We start from the raw sequence: 17,751 nt of genomic DNA on the forward strand, positions 1-17,751 counted from the left end.
ACAAGTGTTACCACACACATGCACACACACACACACACGCAAACACACACAAAAATACACACTCTCTTGCTCACACACACATAACCACAAACACACACACACACACACACACTAACAAACTCACCATCACATTCATAAACACTGCATAATTACAATCAACGGCTTTTGTAGAGGAGCTACTGCTGTGAGGACGCAGAGTACCACAAGAGCCTAAAACAAAAGCAGCCGTGTTGAGCGTTTTAATGAGGATCCGCCAGTTTCACAGCTTCCTTTTCTTCTTCGTGTTCTTTTCATTTTTTCGTCTTTGTCTCTCCAAGTTTTGGCCGTAAAGAAGATGCTACTTATGAAAGACGCTGAATAGAGATTTTGTTTTGGAGCGATATGCATCGAGAGCCGATCTCACCAGAGGACTGGGTTTGGGATGCGTCCGAGCAACCCACTGCCCTGAGGAGACCGGCTCCCTTCATCTCCTCACTTCCTTCTGTCCCTACTGCCCTTCTCATTTCCCAATTAATGAGCATGTTCTCAGAGAGAGAGAGAGAGAGAGAGAGAGAGAGAGAGAGAGAGAGAGAGAGAGAGAGAGAGAGAGAGAGAGAGATGAGGAGTAAGTATGTGAGCGAGGGCGAGAGAGAGATGAGGAGTGAGTGTGAGAGAGAGAGAGAGAGAGAGAGAGAGATGAGGAGTAAGTGTGTGAGAGAGGGCGAGAGAGAGATGAGGAGTGAGTGTGAGAGAGAGAGAGAGAGATTGAGAGACGGAGGCAGAGGAATGGGTGGGGGGGGGGGATTGAGAGAGAGGGAGGGGTTAGCAGGGAGGCAGAGGAGATTTTCGAACTTCTAAACACAAAACTAATTACAACTCATGGCACACAAAGTCTGGCCTGTGTGTTTGGCAGAACAATTTCCATCAATTACAGACTTGCAAATCTTTTAGAATGAATTTGATTAGTTACTTTGGGCCCTGCAGGTGCATAGCCCCCCCCCCCATCTATTTTTGGCAGCAGCTGTTAGCAGTTTATTTAATCTCCTAAAGCTGGAGAGAAAATGTGCTAATGAGAGATAACAGAGAACGACTGAAATATACACCTGCAGCCATACAGCCCTCTGAACCAGCTAGCAGTTCTGCTCAATGACTCCAGGTTCTCATGCGCTATCTCTGACACACGGCTTGCGCACTTTGTGTTGCGTCTGTGTCCACGTTTGAGTGCTGATGCTACACAAATCATTTGGCGTGCCACAGTTTATGTTTTTCTTTTTGGCTTTCTTCTTTCCATTTTATGTTTTAAACAGTGCAAACTAAGGAAACAAAGAAAAAAAAAGGATCTGTGTCTCTTTATCATGCTTTCCCGACGTTAAAAAGCTGGGTTTTCACTGCAAATTGATTTTATTTCGCAGGTTCCAAAATAGCGCAGCACAAACAACTTTTTTTTCCAGGCGGTGGCTTCAGAAGGGCCCAGTGAATCATGTGTATATAGCTAATTATGGCAGTCAGTCGCTCTGGAGAACGGAGAAGTGGGCTTGTTGAAATAGGCAGCGCTGCCCTCGCGTAATGAAGCCGCTCAGGGAATTGGTTTCAATAACATTGACTCTGGCCCCGTTGCAGTTCACCGTCAGTCTACGACTTCAAACCCACACGCCTGCAGAACATCTGTCATCATTCTAATGAGGTGCCGAGATTCTCAAAGCGTCACAGAGAAACAGCTTCTGGTTGAAATTAAGTGAAAAAAAGAAATCATTACTGTGGTGTGTTCTATAATTTCCTTTTAAACAAGTATTAGGAGAGAAAAAACTACTCTGGTCCGATGTTTCAGTACCATCAACAGTTTACAGAAGAAAATATTAGTTCTACTTGTATTAGTTTTACTTTGCAGCTGTTTCAGATATTTTTCAAATACACCTACAACAGCCTTCCAACAAAATCGTTCAAAGAACACGATTGTGTTAGTGGTGACCGACTGGACCTATATTTCATCTGAGCATTAATCAACCTAGGGAAATTCAAACAGGCACAACTTTGCTCCCCGAAGCAAACAACAAACAATTTGAGTGCACCACTCCAAACAGTTTGGGATAATCAATTACCCCTCTCACAGAAGTCACAATTCATTTGAACAGACTGGTAGGAAATAATTGAATTTATGCCTTGAGGAACGTTTTGAATTTTAAGGCTATGTTTGCCTACTGAAGCAACTGGAACTGGATCCACAAGAGAGATTGTTTCATTGTGTAAACCTGAACACAGGCATGTTCTTCGGCCTTAGCTTACTAAAAGTGGTGATAAAATGCCTCTAAACACCAATTGCACTTCCTGAGAACAAAATATCTGATCAAATAAAAAATAATCAGTGATTTTGGGAGATTATAGCTGTAAAGGCGCATTACAGAAGTGGTCAAACATTGACCTGTTCATTCTGTCTGGTTTGAGGTCACGCATATCAAGTTACTTGAAGTTCCAACAAAACAGACGAAACAGACTGCATATTTAACCAATGCGCAAAACTGGAAGGGACGCCTCAGTCTACGAGCCACTTCAAGCAAAGCCATGTCCACTTAGGTCATTCCTGGCAACCACCGGTGCATGGACAGTCTTTATTCTGAGAACAGCTGCAGATGAGGACAATACGACTGAGAGACCGCGCACGAAATCTCACGATGACTGACGACACGGCTCTCCCTAGGCCCCCTCTGTCTCTCTGAGACTTTTTGAGGGGGGGAATTAACAGCTTATGAACGCATGAATGTCGACGTGCTCATAGACAGTGCTAGATTAATGAGCAATGCCTTCTCCTCGAGCAACGCGCGTCTCAAGGTTAATCCAGCAGAAGCGATGCTGCTGTGTGCGTGCGTGTGTGTAAAGCGCATGCCCACCTCCTATGCGTGCGTTGTAGGCGATGCCAACGATGCAGTGGGAGTTGTTGGCCACAGCTGCCACTTCGCCAGCGCAGCGCGTCCCGTGTCTGTAGGGGGAGAGGAAAGGGGGTGGGAGGTGGGGCGGCAGAGTGGGTCCACAGTTGAGGGTTAGTAATGAGATGATTGATTTAGAAGTTTACAGAAATAGCTGGCTTTAGCAGCAGCTTCACTAGGCAATGTTTGTGAAATACCACTACACATGTCTGCAATCACTGCAGACTCCTAATAGGATTAAATATGTTTCCCTGATGCTTGACTGACTGATACATCACCAGAATACAATATAGAGTTTTTCATTAGCCTGTCACTTATAAATGTTTAAAATGTGTGTCTAATTGCCATGTGTGTGTGTCTGCCAGTGTGGGACTGAACTCAAATCAGATAAATAAAAACACAAATTGAGTTGTTTGCATTGTTTCACACTTGGGAATGTGCAAAACAAGGTCTCTTGTAAGATTAGAGCTTAGATCACTATCTGTACTAAAATACTGCAATACTGTATCTATAGACTAAATTTGAGGCAATGTTTATAATACATATAACAAAAATGCAGATGCACTTTGATGTAAGATGTTTTTTGTTGTTGTTGAATTCATCTTTTTATTTGTATCGTGAGTTGAATTTCTTTGATGGAGTCTTCCCAGATTTCTGAGATGAACTCTGTTATGTCTGCTAAACATAATGAGCATGGAGCACTGTATTATTTCCATATTTGAACATTTGGATTTTTGATTATGGAAACCAGAGCTGGCAATCAATTCAAGGACCTAAATTGAATCAACTGAATTAGATCACTTACAATGAGTATGTTAATTTACCTCCTCTCCTAAGACCTGTAACAACCTAACACACTCTTCCTTCCTCTCTTCTCTCCTCTACCTCCTTCGTCTACCACTTTCTCTCCTCCGATCACACTTTGACTAGCACTTATAATGTTGGCACTCTTATCCTTTGTAATAGTATTAGCAGATGCAGTAGTAATTCCTAGCAAAAGTCTACTCAGCACTGTAGCTTGAATTTTATTCTCTTTCTGTAAGTCGCTTTAGATAAAAGTGTCTTCTAAATGAATAAATGCAAATGTAAGTGTAAATGTAAATAAATACATTATGTCCAGTGCTGCAATGACTACAGAGACATTCCATTAAAAAAAGGCTTTCTGAACATTAAAAGTCTCCTGAAACGCAATACCCAGGGAAGTTCATTTTTGCCCCTGATATGACAGCTGCCCATGGAGATATCTGCCCCACTCCTCAAAGGTGCCACATGACGATGAATATGCAGAGGGCCCTCCTCATGGTCCAGCTTATCACAACATGCAAAGCAACACCATCCAGGGTGTCAAGCAGTGAGAGCAGAATACAAAACATGCTAGTCTACCCCTTAACAAATAGAAACAAACAAAATCACCCGCTCCAAAGTTACAACTTTACAACACTGTTCCTACAGTCCTCATCAAACTTTTTAAATATATACATTATTCACCCATAACTGGTCTAATCTAAGGAGATAGTAGCCTATGGGCCTCAATCAGGATACAGAACATAAGATAATAGATGACTGTAAAGCCCATCGCCACAGGCATCCATTTCAACCCAGCTAAGGGTGTCCAGCCACCCTACTGTGCTACTGGCTAGTTACCTACAGAATAATGTGTGGTCCGAGGCAGCCCCTACAGCAGTGTAAAAAAACACTGGCCTCCCACTGGTTTCTATTAGCTGTATGCTAATGTGCGGAGACTGAATGGAGGTTGGAAGAGAATATCAAATGGCCAGACCCACCCCAGGCCAGAGTACCTGAGCGAACACACACACACACACACACACACACACACACACACACACACACACACACACACACACACCCTACCTGAGCAGAAGCTCATCTCAGAGGATGGGGATTTAGTCTCACTGACTTTCTCTCATTAAACTATAGCGATAACCATCGGCACCGGATGCAAGACTTTTTTGAAAGAGAAATTAATTGTATTTTTTCTCTCTCGCCTATGGTTGTTGTTCGGATTCTCCTGTCAAGCCTGTGAATAACAAACTGTTTGTTTTTTTGAGGTTCATTCCCATTCTGCCTTTCTGAAGACAAATCATTAAAAAAACACAAACTGGAAGCACATTAAAGCAGATATGAGAATCAATAGAATTTGCATCGTACACAAATCTAATATTAGTTTGGTGACAAAAAAAGAAATCAAATGTTATTTGGAGTAAACACACTTTGCATAATTTGAACATGAAACAAAAGGTTTTCAATAAACATTCCTGGGCTTTCATCAGAATTCAAAGCCCACCTCACTAGGTAAAAGTCTTGAAAGCTTCAGTTAAAAGGTTCTGAAAGCAAAACATACATTACACCAGATGTGATATTTCCAATATGGAACTTGTAGTAGGGATGGGCAAAAATACATCAAAATGTATTTTCAAATAAAATATCAAATACCATAATTTTAAGTGTATCAAAATAAACAACAAAATAAAATACTTTTTTAATACTAAAAATAAGGTGAAAAGAGAGCATGAAATCACATTGCAAACCTTCCATATCTGTCTATTTAATCTATTTCTTCATCACTACACTGCCTCTTGATTAAGTGGACAATGTTTGAGAGCTTTTCTCAGCCTACGAGACGTGCCATGAACCTGCTAAACAGATCAACTATGTAACTGCCTGTTACATCTCATAGCCTAAATATTGTACCAGAGATGCACTCAAAATGCATTCAACTGAACTTGGTACAAAGTGCTACAAAGAGACAAGTCTCTCACATTGTCAATGCATACCCATATTGCTTGATATTGCACTGTGTAAGGCTTTTGATCAGGAAGGATCATGACCCTTTTAGTTGGTTTTTAACTAACTGGGTACCGTGTAAGCACTAAATGGTGTTATATTGACGCCAAGGGGCATACATTACATGCAATTTCTCATTGTGTTGCTTTAGATGATACATGGGCCAACGTTTGAGCAGTGTTGCAGGGCAACCACATAACTGGTTCCATGTGTTCTGATTGGATGATTAAAGTTCTCAAGAAACTTGACGTTGGTATGAGAGGGAGTACAAGTTACTCATCTTGCACTGGATCCTCTTCCTGAATCTAAATATTCTGAAAACAAGTCTGGGCAATTTACTAAATCAGCACCAGTCAGAGGCTACATTCATCGTTTTTGCACTTTTAATTAAGCTAGTGTCTTAATCATAAAAATACCTCATGTATCAAGCTGTCTGCAATGTTAATGACTAGCTCTGAAATAAATTCTGTGAAAAATACACTTACTTGTTTTCATTAGTGGAATCATAGCGAGGGGTGGGGTCATGGTCGTTCCCATTGACATCATAACTTGCCAGCTGGTCCTAAGGGAAGACAAGACGAAGACATTTGTATGCTGCCACGCTATCCTTTCACACTCCTGCCATCTTGCATCTTTGGTTCCATTACAAGGTGTGATAAATTGGAGCCTACACCAGCCATAACACACTGTAATCCCAGATGTCAGACAGAGGAATGAAATTTATTTACAGCGAGGTTATGTCCTACAAGACCCGGCTTAACAGGAAAGCGCACTAGGATGGCTTTGTTTTATAGCCTTCATGTGGGCATGTGGTGTACAGTGAGACCAAAAGAGGCTTACAGAGTTGGCCGACTCACATAGTTTTGGGCCAAATCCGGGTGGTTCTTCTCAATCCCATCATCCAGGATGGTGACGACGACGTTCTTACCCGTGTAGCCCCTCTGCCAGGCGGACAGGATGTTCATCTCCGAGCGGCAGCGGCTGCTTTTTTCGGTGCAGTGCTGATGGATGAGAAGGACTGCATCAATGTCAGCTTTAGCAAGACAGCGAGCGACAGAGAGAGAGAGAGAGAGAGAGAAGAATAGAGGATACTTTCTCATTCAGTCCCCCAAGCCTTGCTCGGTGACCTTCCAGAACAATCAGCTTGTCACTCAGTCGGAGTGTATAAATCTGTGAATTAAAATGGGGGGGGTCATACTTTCTGTGTGTGTGTGTGTGTGTGTGTGTGTGTGTGTGTGTGTGTGTGTATGTATGTGTGTGTGTGTGTATGTGTGTGCGTGCCCTTGACTTCTGCCTCATTTTCAGTGGGAGGATGCATTTCAGAGGAAGAGTCATGTTTTTGCGCAAGAGCCTAATCCATCTGAATGCACTGATCAGTGATGCTTGATCAAAAGTTTTTTTTTTTCCACACCATTTTAACAGGCTCTGTGAGGAAAGCATTAAAAGAAACATCCTCATTGTGAACTCACACACTTAAAAGTACAGTATTGACCAAATTAAGACAAGAATTAGCGGGACTATTAAAAGAGAAACTGTTCTGAGAACACTTTGGAGTTCTTGCTTTGACTCCTACGGACTTGTTAGTTTGAGAGTGAGGAGAAAGTAAATCCAGGGTATAAAACCATCACTCCAGTTTATAGGAAGATGAGACTGAGAACGGATGTGTACAATTCAGTGCTGTAAAAATGTCACACATGCTATACCACCTAGTTTTTCTGAGCGCCGACACACAATTTGCAATTGACAAAATCACTTGTGAAATATGCATATGGGTCTTACTCATCCTTTACAAAAGGGGGAAAGTGATGGGGGGAGGCTTGGCAGCCATATCAGACATCTCCAATACACGAAAAAACTCAAGCCCTCAATGATGGTCTGGATCAGTTCCAAAACACATGCCTTTGATACCAAGGTTTAGGTTATGAAAATATGAAATATTTATGTTATGAAATTCACTAGTCTCACATGCTTCTGATGTTTTGACAGGGCAACTGAAATACACTTGTACTGTGATGAAAGCCTTAGTGCAGCAATAACTTCTAGTGTAAATTCCTTAATAAGTGTTGATCCTAACATGTATTGACCCTAACATTTCATTTAAATGCACCAACTGTCTTTGCCCACAATGTACAGCTTCAGGCCTTGATGAAAACCTGCATCTCTGCCAATGATGTCATATCTCTCATTCGTGAGTAGAGAGAAGTTGATCAGGGTGAAGGTAACCATTCTAAATGATTTAACATTCCTATGTGCTTGGAATCCTTGGTACAACTATGAAATACAAGCAAATGTTGAACTCATGCACAGAAGGGATAATTCTGTGAGTAGTAAATGTCAATCACATTTCCAAATTAACTTTCTAAAACTTTGGGAAAGCACTTCTCGTGAGTTTATACTAAAACACAGTCTCTCTACACAACAAAGCACTAATATTAGCAAATGTTTTTTACTTATTTCAAAGGCGACTAATTTCTTGATAATCACTTCCCCTTGATAAGAGCTTTAATCCATCATGGTTCACAGTGAGTTTTAAAGCTCATCTTCAAACAGCCACAGACAGGACAATTTCACACATAAGTACACACAAAATCACCTCATCTTAATCTAATTTAATTGTTAATCTTTGTCAGCACAATTCATTTTAATTTGCATGTCAACCATCTTTCACAATTACTGTGGCCCAGCTACTTGAGTAAGGGGGGGGGGGGGGGGGGTGATGCAATGCAAACAGAATAGAATATATCATTTAAAAACAATTTTGAATTAATATCTGTTTAAATGTGAATAGTTCTTTTGTCTGGTATCGATTTCCACTGAGCCATCGGTCTTCTTAACAACTAAATTTACCTAGACGGCGCATGCAGCAAGACTCTGTAATAGGATTACTAGACTGCACTGACAACAAGGGGGACATAACTAAATAGACTGGTTATTGTTTTATTCTGTTAAATTCTATTTAGTCTATTCATATTTTTGGTATTTTTGGGCTATTTGATTTTAATAAACGGGTAACTGGAATGTTAATGTATTGTTTATAATGTTAAATGTCACCATAAGTCACCCTGTTTTAGTGAGACCCTGGATCCATATAAGGGGAGGGGAGATTATAGCATGCAGAGTGTAACACATAACACATATAATACGACAAGGTGACAGACAGACAATAGAGGGAAGTGAGATGGGACGATATCAGAACTGACAAGACGGGACTGGACAGGACAGTTGACAAACAAAGGGACATATTATTAGTGATTAGGTAGAATGAAGAACGGTGGAACAGTGCACACTTACGATGTACCACATGTTAGACCACTTCGGGTCATTGAAATGGACAAAGTTGGGGTCATTCCTGATGTATCGTTTCACTCGTGACTTGACCACCTGCTGTTGCGCCCACTCGACCTGAAAGAGCACAAATCACTGTCGTCAGGGGAGGTCACCTTGGTGGGACAAGAAATAAAAAAAAATAAAAACGGTTTCGTCTCATCACCCTCACCACAGTGGCTCTGTTCAGCTTACTGAACTGTGATGCCTGTTGACCAAAATATAATTGTGTCCCATATTTCTGGTCTTTGATTAAATCAGTTTGTATTTTCAGTACCACCCCAGCAAAACCATTTGGCATTGTGAAAATGTACAGTTTACAGCTTATAATGCGATACTTTTGATTATCACAAAGCGTCGCTGAAACAGGCTTTTCTGTTCCCAAGACTATACAGCAACTAATATCTGGATGTGCACATTAAAGCATTAAACATTAGGCTGCCTTACTCCTGTGAGCCTTGCCATTGCTTTAAGCCAGGTTCAGTGAACGTGTGCTGCCTTGACACTGATAAAACGGCCTGCTGCTTGTTTGTTGCACTACACCATTTGTACACATGGCTGGGGGCATGATATGATCAGGGTGCCTCCACGCAAGACTTACTGAAGACTCCCAGCTCCTACTTTTTATTACTCCCGAGACCCTGTCTGTATGAGAGAGATAATCTGAGTACGGAGGCCAAGTTTTTCAGGCCGAGGACACAGCCTGACTCTGAATGCTCGGATGCTCTGTCAAATGAGGCTTCTAGAAAATCAGCGTGTCACGATAATAAACAGTGGTGTGAGCATTACATGAGGACAGGAGCAGTATTGAGGTATTGGAGAGAGGCAATCAGAGACTTGCTCCTCCCTGGCGTGAGTCCTTACCTTAGGGTCCATGTGGATGAAACGGTGTGTTCCTTTAGTGGCAAAAGTGGATCTTCGTACCACTCTACCGTGGTGAAAATGATAATGATTTTCCAGGCCTCCAATCTACGTAACACAAGACAAGATTTAACCTAACACCAACGAAAGACAAATCTACCATAGCAAAAATATATCTGAAGGCCTCCATTTAGAGTAAACATATCAATGTCATCCTGGAAGTACACTTAAAAACACTCAAGGAAACAAAAATGTGCATGTGCATGTTGTGTTTCCAAGCTTTCCACCAGCATTCACAAAGCTAAATAATTTCACTCCAGTTACCCTGCACCTATAATGACGTGATAACATTGGTTTGCTTCAGAGCTTTGATTGAAATAATGCTAATGACAAACAGGCATTATTTTACCATTTGTGAACAAGCATTGCAAACACAAAAGGAACAAAAAGAAAGCAAGCTGTTGTAGATGTAGTTTATTATTTCTATTGGTGTAGTCTCAAAAATTTATGTTGAAAGAACAGAGCCTTTCAGCTTGTGAGGGCAGTTATACAGTAAAACCATGAAGGCCTTCTGGCAAGTGAGATCACAAATGGGTTCAAGACTGGCATCATTATCAGCTGCATCTCAGCAAAAAGATCATTAACATAAATACCATGGGATTAGAAAGCCAATTACTGCCTTGGTAACTCGAACTTCAGAATGACCAAATGACCTCCACAACCTCGTGGTTATGCATACAAATATTTTCAACAAAGTAGGACTGACATTCATCAGACTTCGTTTAGTTATCAGAGTTCCAAAAGATTGCATCCTAAACAAACTCATGAACCGTCTCATTGGAGTAAACTTGCGATGTCAAAACGGGGGCCTCTAGGAAAACTCCCACGACTAATTAATAGCCTATACTAGGCTACTCTATGAGTGTCTCATGCCCCAACACAGATGTAGCCAATCTCTGATCATTACTCTCAGCACCAATGTGGCCACTCGCAATCATTCACAAAGCTTTCTTGTAACGAGAGGATGACACGTGACATGAACAATCTGTGCTAAAATATGGCATAGATCTTGTTCAATTCCACAGGTTTTGATTAGCCCATCAATAAAAACATAAATATGACAAACACCAGTCATTTCTAACTTACCTGCCCCAAATTGCTGTAGCCATATTTTGAAGCAAGTTTATCTGCCTCTTCGTGTCCCCCTGTAATCCGGACAGCCCAATGATTTGTGTACAAGCTCCGAGAGGGCGATGTTTGACTGACAACAAAAGTTGACAACACACAAGTAAAAAACAAAAGCATATTGTTGATTGAGTCTATGGTCTTGTCCTGACGTTTCGCGGAGACAATTGCATTTAAGTACAAATTTGCTTAAATTAATAAAAGCTCGAAATCGTATGAGATCGGCGAATTGCAGACGGTCGCCAATATTCACTCTACGCAAAATATCCAGGAACACATGTTGTCAGAACGAGATCCATCTGTCTTTAGATTTTCCAAAAAAAATCCTTACATTCATCCACTTGATAAAATGATGAGCATCGAATTATTAAAAAGTTAAAACAAGTGATTATCTGTTCCACAGTTCTTCAACGTGTCTTCTTCGTTGGCAATGGCAGATCGCATGTTGATTCGGAAAGTGGCAGTTCAAAGTGAAGGTATCTGCGGCTGGCAATTGAGGATAATCCGGACATCAAAGAGACTGATACCAGATTTGACGTAGCGACGTACAGTGCATCTTCTGACGGGCCGGCGGGCACGGTTACGGTAACATGAGTGCTACTGACTAACAGATCCGTGCGAGACAATTTCTAGACAGCAGATATTTGGTTGACTGACAGTGGTAGAGAAAACACAACGCACTGTGTTCAGGATCTACAATATAGTCTCTCTCTCTCTCTGTATGTGTGTGTATGTGTGTGTGTGTGAGAGAGAGAGAGAGTGAGAGAGAGAGAGAGATTAGGGTACTGCATTTTGTGATTATCTTGCCAAAAATCTTCTGTAGCATTCATACAACCCAAATTAATGTTTATTTTAAAGGTATGGCATGGCTTGGAAAGCACTGAACTGAAGAGCTCAATCAGATTAGTTCAACTGACAGCAACAACCTCTTCAATACATTTCCAAACAGAACCTCTTGATTGCACTGAAGGACATGATTGAGTAACACTTTTGTTTGCCTTCCTAGATCCTAACATTTGCCTTGTACTTTTTTTTTTATCTTGTCCTATTCACGATTGCAGAGTACAAATGACAAAAGATATCTCTGGTGATTGGTTTATGTCATGTCTTAAGGGTTGATATTTTTTCAATATATAACACCCTTTTGTGATGCTATAAACATTCATATAAAAGCCATGACATAGCCTATGATTTCCCCTTTGGCCTCCCTTCATATGCATGTGAGTGCCCGAATCTGTAATGTCATATCCTCTCCGATCCTATCTCTCTGTGTGTGTGTGTGCGTGTGTGTGAGTGTGAGAGAGAGCAAGAGAGAGAGAGAGATAAAGAGAGAGAGAGAGAGAGAGAGAGCATGACTATATTGTGGATCCTGAACACAGCTGAGTGCATTTCCCTATATCCTCTCCTGCTTCCACTGAATGAACTGCCATACACTAACCGAAAATGACTTGCTTGTCTAACAAGTTGCAAGCCGTCTTACAGGAAGTACAAAGAGTGGCTAGGTTTGGGCAAGTATATTCAATGTTGCAACCTGCCACAACCCCCCGCCCCCCTCCAGATTTTCTTGAGGAACACTAAGGTAAGATCAGATATCAGGGAAATTTGATGATGCTCAAAAATTGGGGGAAAACCATGTGTCACTTCCTAAATGTTACCAAGAAAAACCCCAATTAGCAGAAACACTCAGAGGTGCTCAGCAGATAGTCCTAGCAAACTTTTGTGTAGAAGAGGATGGTTCTTGCTAATCTATGTGTTATAGGTAATATTTTAGAGGAAACATTTTCAGACTGTAATTCTGATACTTGCAAAACCAAATTAACAAATTGTTGGTCTTTGATCCTCTTAAAATAGTAGCCTGGAAAATCCAGACCCTGGATTTCCAGGGTACTTAAATAGGCGATCATGAGAAATATAATTACATTCACTTGAGCATAATGTTAATATTATATTTACCCACCTTGGGACATGGTGCTTTTTGTTGGAATGTTTTCTCCCCATAACATAGAAGCATATTGGAACATCAAGGTTGAAGATTATGATGTAGCATCCCCTGTCAGTCAACTGAACAAAGATTTATACATGGGAGAGGTTTAAAATTATAGGGTAGTGCTGCCACCTGCTGGTCATATACTGAACATGGCAATATGCAATATCTCACTTTACTTAATGAGACATGGGGCTTGCTGTTGTTTTTCATTTCAAGAGATCTGCTTTAATTACAGCGTTTGTTTGTCACCCTGCTTGGCACATTTGCTTTCTTTACTTCAGCCTACTTGATATCACTTTGACCTTCTGATGGAAAGTGCTGAGGAGTGTCCTTTTTATTTCAGATCCAGACTACATCAGCTGAACTCGAGGTTTATTTAAGCACGCACCATCAGTTGCAGTGACTTGTTCCCAATAGAGAGACGGCAAATGAAGACAGAGGCTCCTTTGACACTGGCCAGTCCAGTCCATGCCATAAAGATTACTGCGCTTTGAAGCCACAGCAACCATGGGAGCCACAGAGGCACTGGAGACCTCTCTACAAGTTAATTAACTCTCCCGCACTGGAAGAGAAATCAATAAGCAAGCAATGTGCAAGGTCAATCAATAATTGTAATTGACCAACATTTGAAAATAAAAGAGTCCTTTCTGTCAAATTGCCAGTTGTCCTGAGATGAACCAATCGCAGATTCCCCATTGGCCACTCTAACTTAATTTGCGTTTGCGCTGAAAGGTGGTGAAATGCAGTAAGTAAGTGCACTGCCATACTGAGGGTGTGAGGAAAGAGCCTCACAGCCAGGATGGCCCAGCGTTCTCAAGATTACATTTCTCTCAAGGCCCTCTCTTTGCTTGCTTGTGGCCAGTCTAGGCAGTGACACAAACAGGCAGCAGGAAACAGAGAGGCTTTTGAGAGACCTAAATGTGGATAAAATCTGTTGGCTTGAAAGAGGCTCAGAAGGGGTTGCTTAGAGGTCGCCATAGGAACCCGGGCTGAGAGGTGGGTGGGGGTTGGGGGGCACACAGAAGGCCTGAAGCTGCGACTGCTTGATTTACACCACAGCTATTTTAATTCAGCAGCCACGAGGGACATGTTTTCTCAAAGGAGCGAAAGAAAAAAAAAGTGATATCAGTGCACAGCACAATTTCTGCAGTCACAGACTTCAGATTGTTTTATGTCAAAAGGCTTCAGCATGAAGTGGGAGCGCATGACACCACCATCACAAAATATGAGATTAGATTTCCCCTTGAGTCTTCAAGGATACCCGAGGCTGGCGTGACCAGGTTGCGCATCGTAGACACAAAACGCATCAGCTTTGAGCAGGCAGCTGAAAGGAGTGTGTCAACGAGAGCTCAAAAATCATGCTCTCCCCTGACACCTACACTTGTCTGCTGTCTTATTTGCATAAGTCTATTTATTTTTGTAATGGAGATTCAAAATGGGACTCGTCAGCCTGTCAGCTTGAGCCCTACCTACAGCACGAAACGCAGCGCTAATAGGCCTCATTTTAGTCACTTTTAATCAGAAGAGAACTCAGTAGCCCAAGACAAATGTAAAATCTAAAAGATAGATTTAGTGTTGAACCATACACATAGTATACATATTTTCATACATATATTTCCAACCCTTTTTTCTGCCCAGGAGCTGCCACATTAAAACAACAAATTCATTTTATGTATTCATTTAGCAGTCTCTTTTATTCAAAGTGACTTACAAAAATGAGGAATAACCTTTGAGGACAATGAAGCAGGAATTAATACTCCATCAGTCAATACTAATGCTATATGATGGGAGTGCAGAAGGTATAAGCACCAGTCAACATGTAGTGGAAGGAGAAAGTGGTAGAGGAAGAGGGGGGCAGCGCAGGGAAGTAGGGAAATGCATGGTAATCATACAACAGAAAATAATATGAAGAAATAGTAAGACTTCCCCATCTACATTTAGAAATGCAGGGTGTTACAAGCAGTTATGTTTCTGTTTTTATCTGTGCAGTTTATTAGAATACTTGCTTATATACAGGCTGCCTACAGTATACCATGGAAATCTAAAGAGGGATGTCAGGAAAACAATATTTCATGCTGCAATATGATTTTTAATTCAACCATCTTCGTGCCTAAAACAGCCTGTGTTACAATACTGCTGTTATGTGTCTTGTGCACGGGGAGAGTTGCTTTAAAATGTTGAAGATGTTCCCAACTCTTCCATCTCATTCCATTCTGAGTGGTATTCTGCTTGCTGCAAAGCACATTGTCTGGCTTGGATCTTGAACACTTACATACATACATATCTAAATGCAGCCATGCTTCCGTCAGTTATGCTTGTACACAACTACATGCGCACACACATACACATTATACACACAGACTGTGTTCCAGTCCAAGTATTAGTTGAGATCAGGTTGTCAGGCGTGCCAGAGGAGCTCAGTGACTCCTGTTTAATTCGCTCATTTGATTGATTCTCCAGCCCACATATCCCATCAGCTGTATGACAGTACAATTATAGAGCCTGCCAGGGAGAGCCGCTCTGAGCATCTCAATGGCGCCCGCCTCTGATTTGGTGATAAGCAGCAGAAAAGAAGAATGTTGGGAACAATGCTGGTCAAAAAAAAGAGTGTATTGTAGGATAGATGAGAGCAAAGTTCTGATGGGTAAATTGATTGGAAACTTACACGGGAAACAAATGGTGATTGAAACAAGGGGTTTGTTTCAAACTTTTCAGCTGTGGTGAGCAGGAGATGGAATTGATACAATGAATCGCTTGCTATGTATAAACCTGAACATCCGCATACATGCAACTCGGGACATTTTACATTAAATGATATCTGCACTGTCCAATCGACAATAAACCATTTAGGGTAATAGAGTGATAGAAACGGAAATGATGCAAAAATGAACTTAAATAGAGAACACATTGAAGACGTAATGGAGATCTACAGTATATTCCAGTATTGGAGGAAATATTTCATTTCATTAAACGGCACCTTATGTGAACAATCCAATGTCAGGATTGTTCTATGGCACAGCACTTGATTGCGGTATGCATTTCTAATAATTGCTTAAGTACAGTTACCAAGTAAATAAATAGGTAACTAAACGTCTGTTATTAGCTATTACACACTATTGTGTGAATGGTGATAACTGTTTTGTTTCAAACTACCTCAACCCAAACTTCATTCACAAAATCACATGACAAACTCAGAATGTTCTAAGGCAATTTCTGTCAACTACTCATTGTTAAATGTTGCTTTTTATCTTGATAGTAAAATCACTTATTGTAACATTACATTAAAACACAAATGCCAATGACTGTCAAACTGAAATCAGTCAGCATAACACGTCATTTATGGGATATATTCCTTGATGATATCTTCATTAGCAAGAATTATTACAAAGGACCTGACACTTACTATAAATGGATATACTGGGCAGATTTGTTTTTACCTACTTACATAAAATCACCACTGAGTGGTGCTAAAGTTTACATTTGCTGGCAGAGTGCCGGGGGAAGTCTTCTGTCTGGGTGTCGCCCTTGTGCTAGTTCGACCAGGTCAGAAAGTTGCCAGATCCTGTCTACATATCATTCTATGCTTCTGTGACAAAGACAATCTTTTTAAAACATTAGCTGGACTGCACTGCAATTATGGCATCCTTTATCAACAGCTGTGACATGTCTCCATGCATGCCTGCACAAAGAGCCCACCATTGTGACTTAAATGTTGAACTTGTGATGAAGATGCAGCTCTCTCTAAAAACCAAACAAGCATCAGCTCATGCAGCAGCAAGTATTTTAATCAGCCTCAAACCACAGCCTTTCTATATGCAGAATGAGCTGTATGTTCACATTAGTCTGTGAGACATTTTTATTTGCACAACACGCACACACCAAGCTATTAGGTACTGATCTCTATTTCTGGACAGCTGAGAACCGTCTGTCACACTTTTTCACCCACTTTTTGTGACGACTACTACTCCTAGAGCTTTTGAACACAGTTCCAACTCTAAAGATTCAGGCCCGAACCGGTGTGTCCTGCTTGTATAAATGGTGTGACTACCCCTTGTCGTTTTTTCCTTTCCTTGGCTGAAACTGAGTTCCATGCCATTGGAAACCCACAATTAAAATAGCCAATTAATTTAAATTAGTGACTCTAACTGTGTGAAATCTCTATTTTAAACCAGATTTTCTGTATATCTAGCCAGCACCAGTTGTAAAGGTCATGTAAAAAAGAGCGCTGTTCCATCCATTTTAAAGCCAATCCATGCCAAACAGATCTTTGTAGATCCACAGTAGACCATGACCTGTATACACATGGTTTGACTTTAACCTTAGCAACAACCATATCAACCATGTTATTAGCAACCACCATATGTACCCTAGCAACACCCGAGCAACCATCTTAATTACCCTAGCAACAACATAGCAACCACCACTATAATGTCAACCTAGCAACCATCATATCAACCAACATGATTACCCAAGCAATCTACATAGCAACTGAGTTATTTAGCATAGCAACCACCATATGTACCCTAGCTACACCCTAGCAACCATATTAATGACCTAGCAACAACCTAGCAACCATCATTATAATGTGACCCTACCAATCACCATAGCAACCAACATGATTATCCTAGCAACCACCATAGCAACTGCATTATTTAGCATAGCAACCACTGTGTAGCCTAGCAACACCCT

The 17,751-nt window shown here is 41.1% G+C and overlaps 1 protein-coding gene across 1 annotated transcript in view; it reads right to left on the reverse strand.

Moving 5' to 3' along the window:
* The window catches only part of pcsk6 (proprotein convertase subtilisin/kexin type 6), a 34,844-nt gene extending 21,756 nt beyond the window's left edge, over nt 1-13,088 (reverse strand). The window contains 7 exon segments of the mRNA XM_042061595.1: nt 2,865-2,953; nt 6,191-6,267; nt 6,563-6,706; nt 8,997-9,107; nt 9,894-9,998; nt 11,037-11,151; nt 13,033-13,088. Coding sequence (XP_041917529.1) covers nt 2,865-2,953; nt 6,191-6,267; nt 6,563-6,706; nt 8,997-9,107; nt 9,894-9,998; nt 11,037-11,151; nt 13,033-13,073 — 682 coding nt within the window. The 5' untranslated portion in view covers nt 13,074-13,088.
* Nucleotides 13,089-17,751: the final 4,663 nt, after the last annotated feature.

This window comes from Alosa sapidissima, chromosome 14 (assembly GCF_018492685.1).
Source record: "Alosa sapidissima isolate fAloSap1 chromosome 14, fAloSap1.pri, whole genome shotgun sequence".
Lineage (NCBI taxonomy): Eukaryota > Metazoa > Chordata > Actinopteri > Clupeiformes > Clupeidae > Alosa > Alosa sapidissima.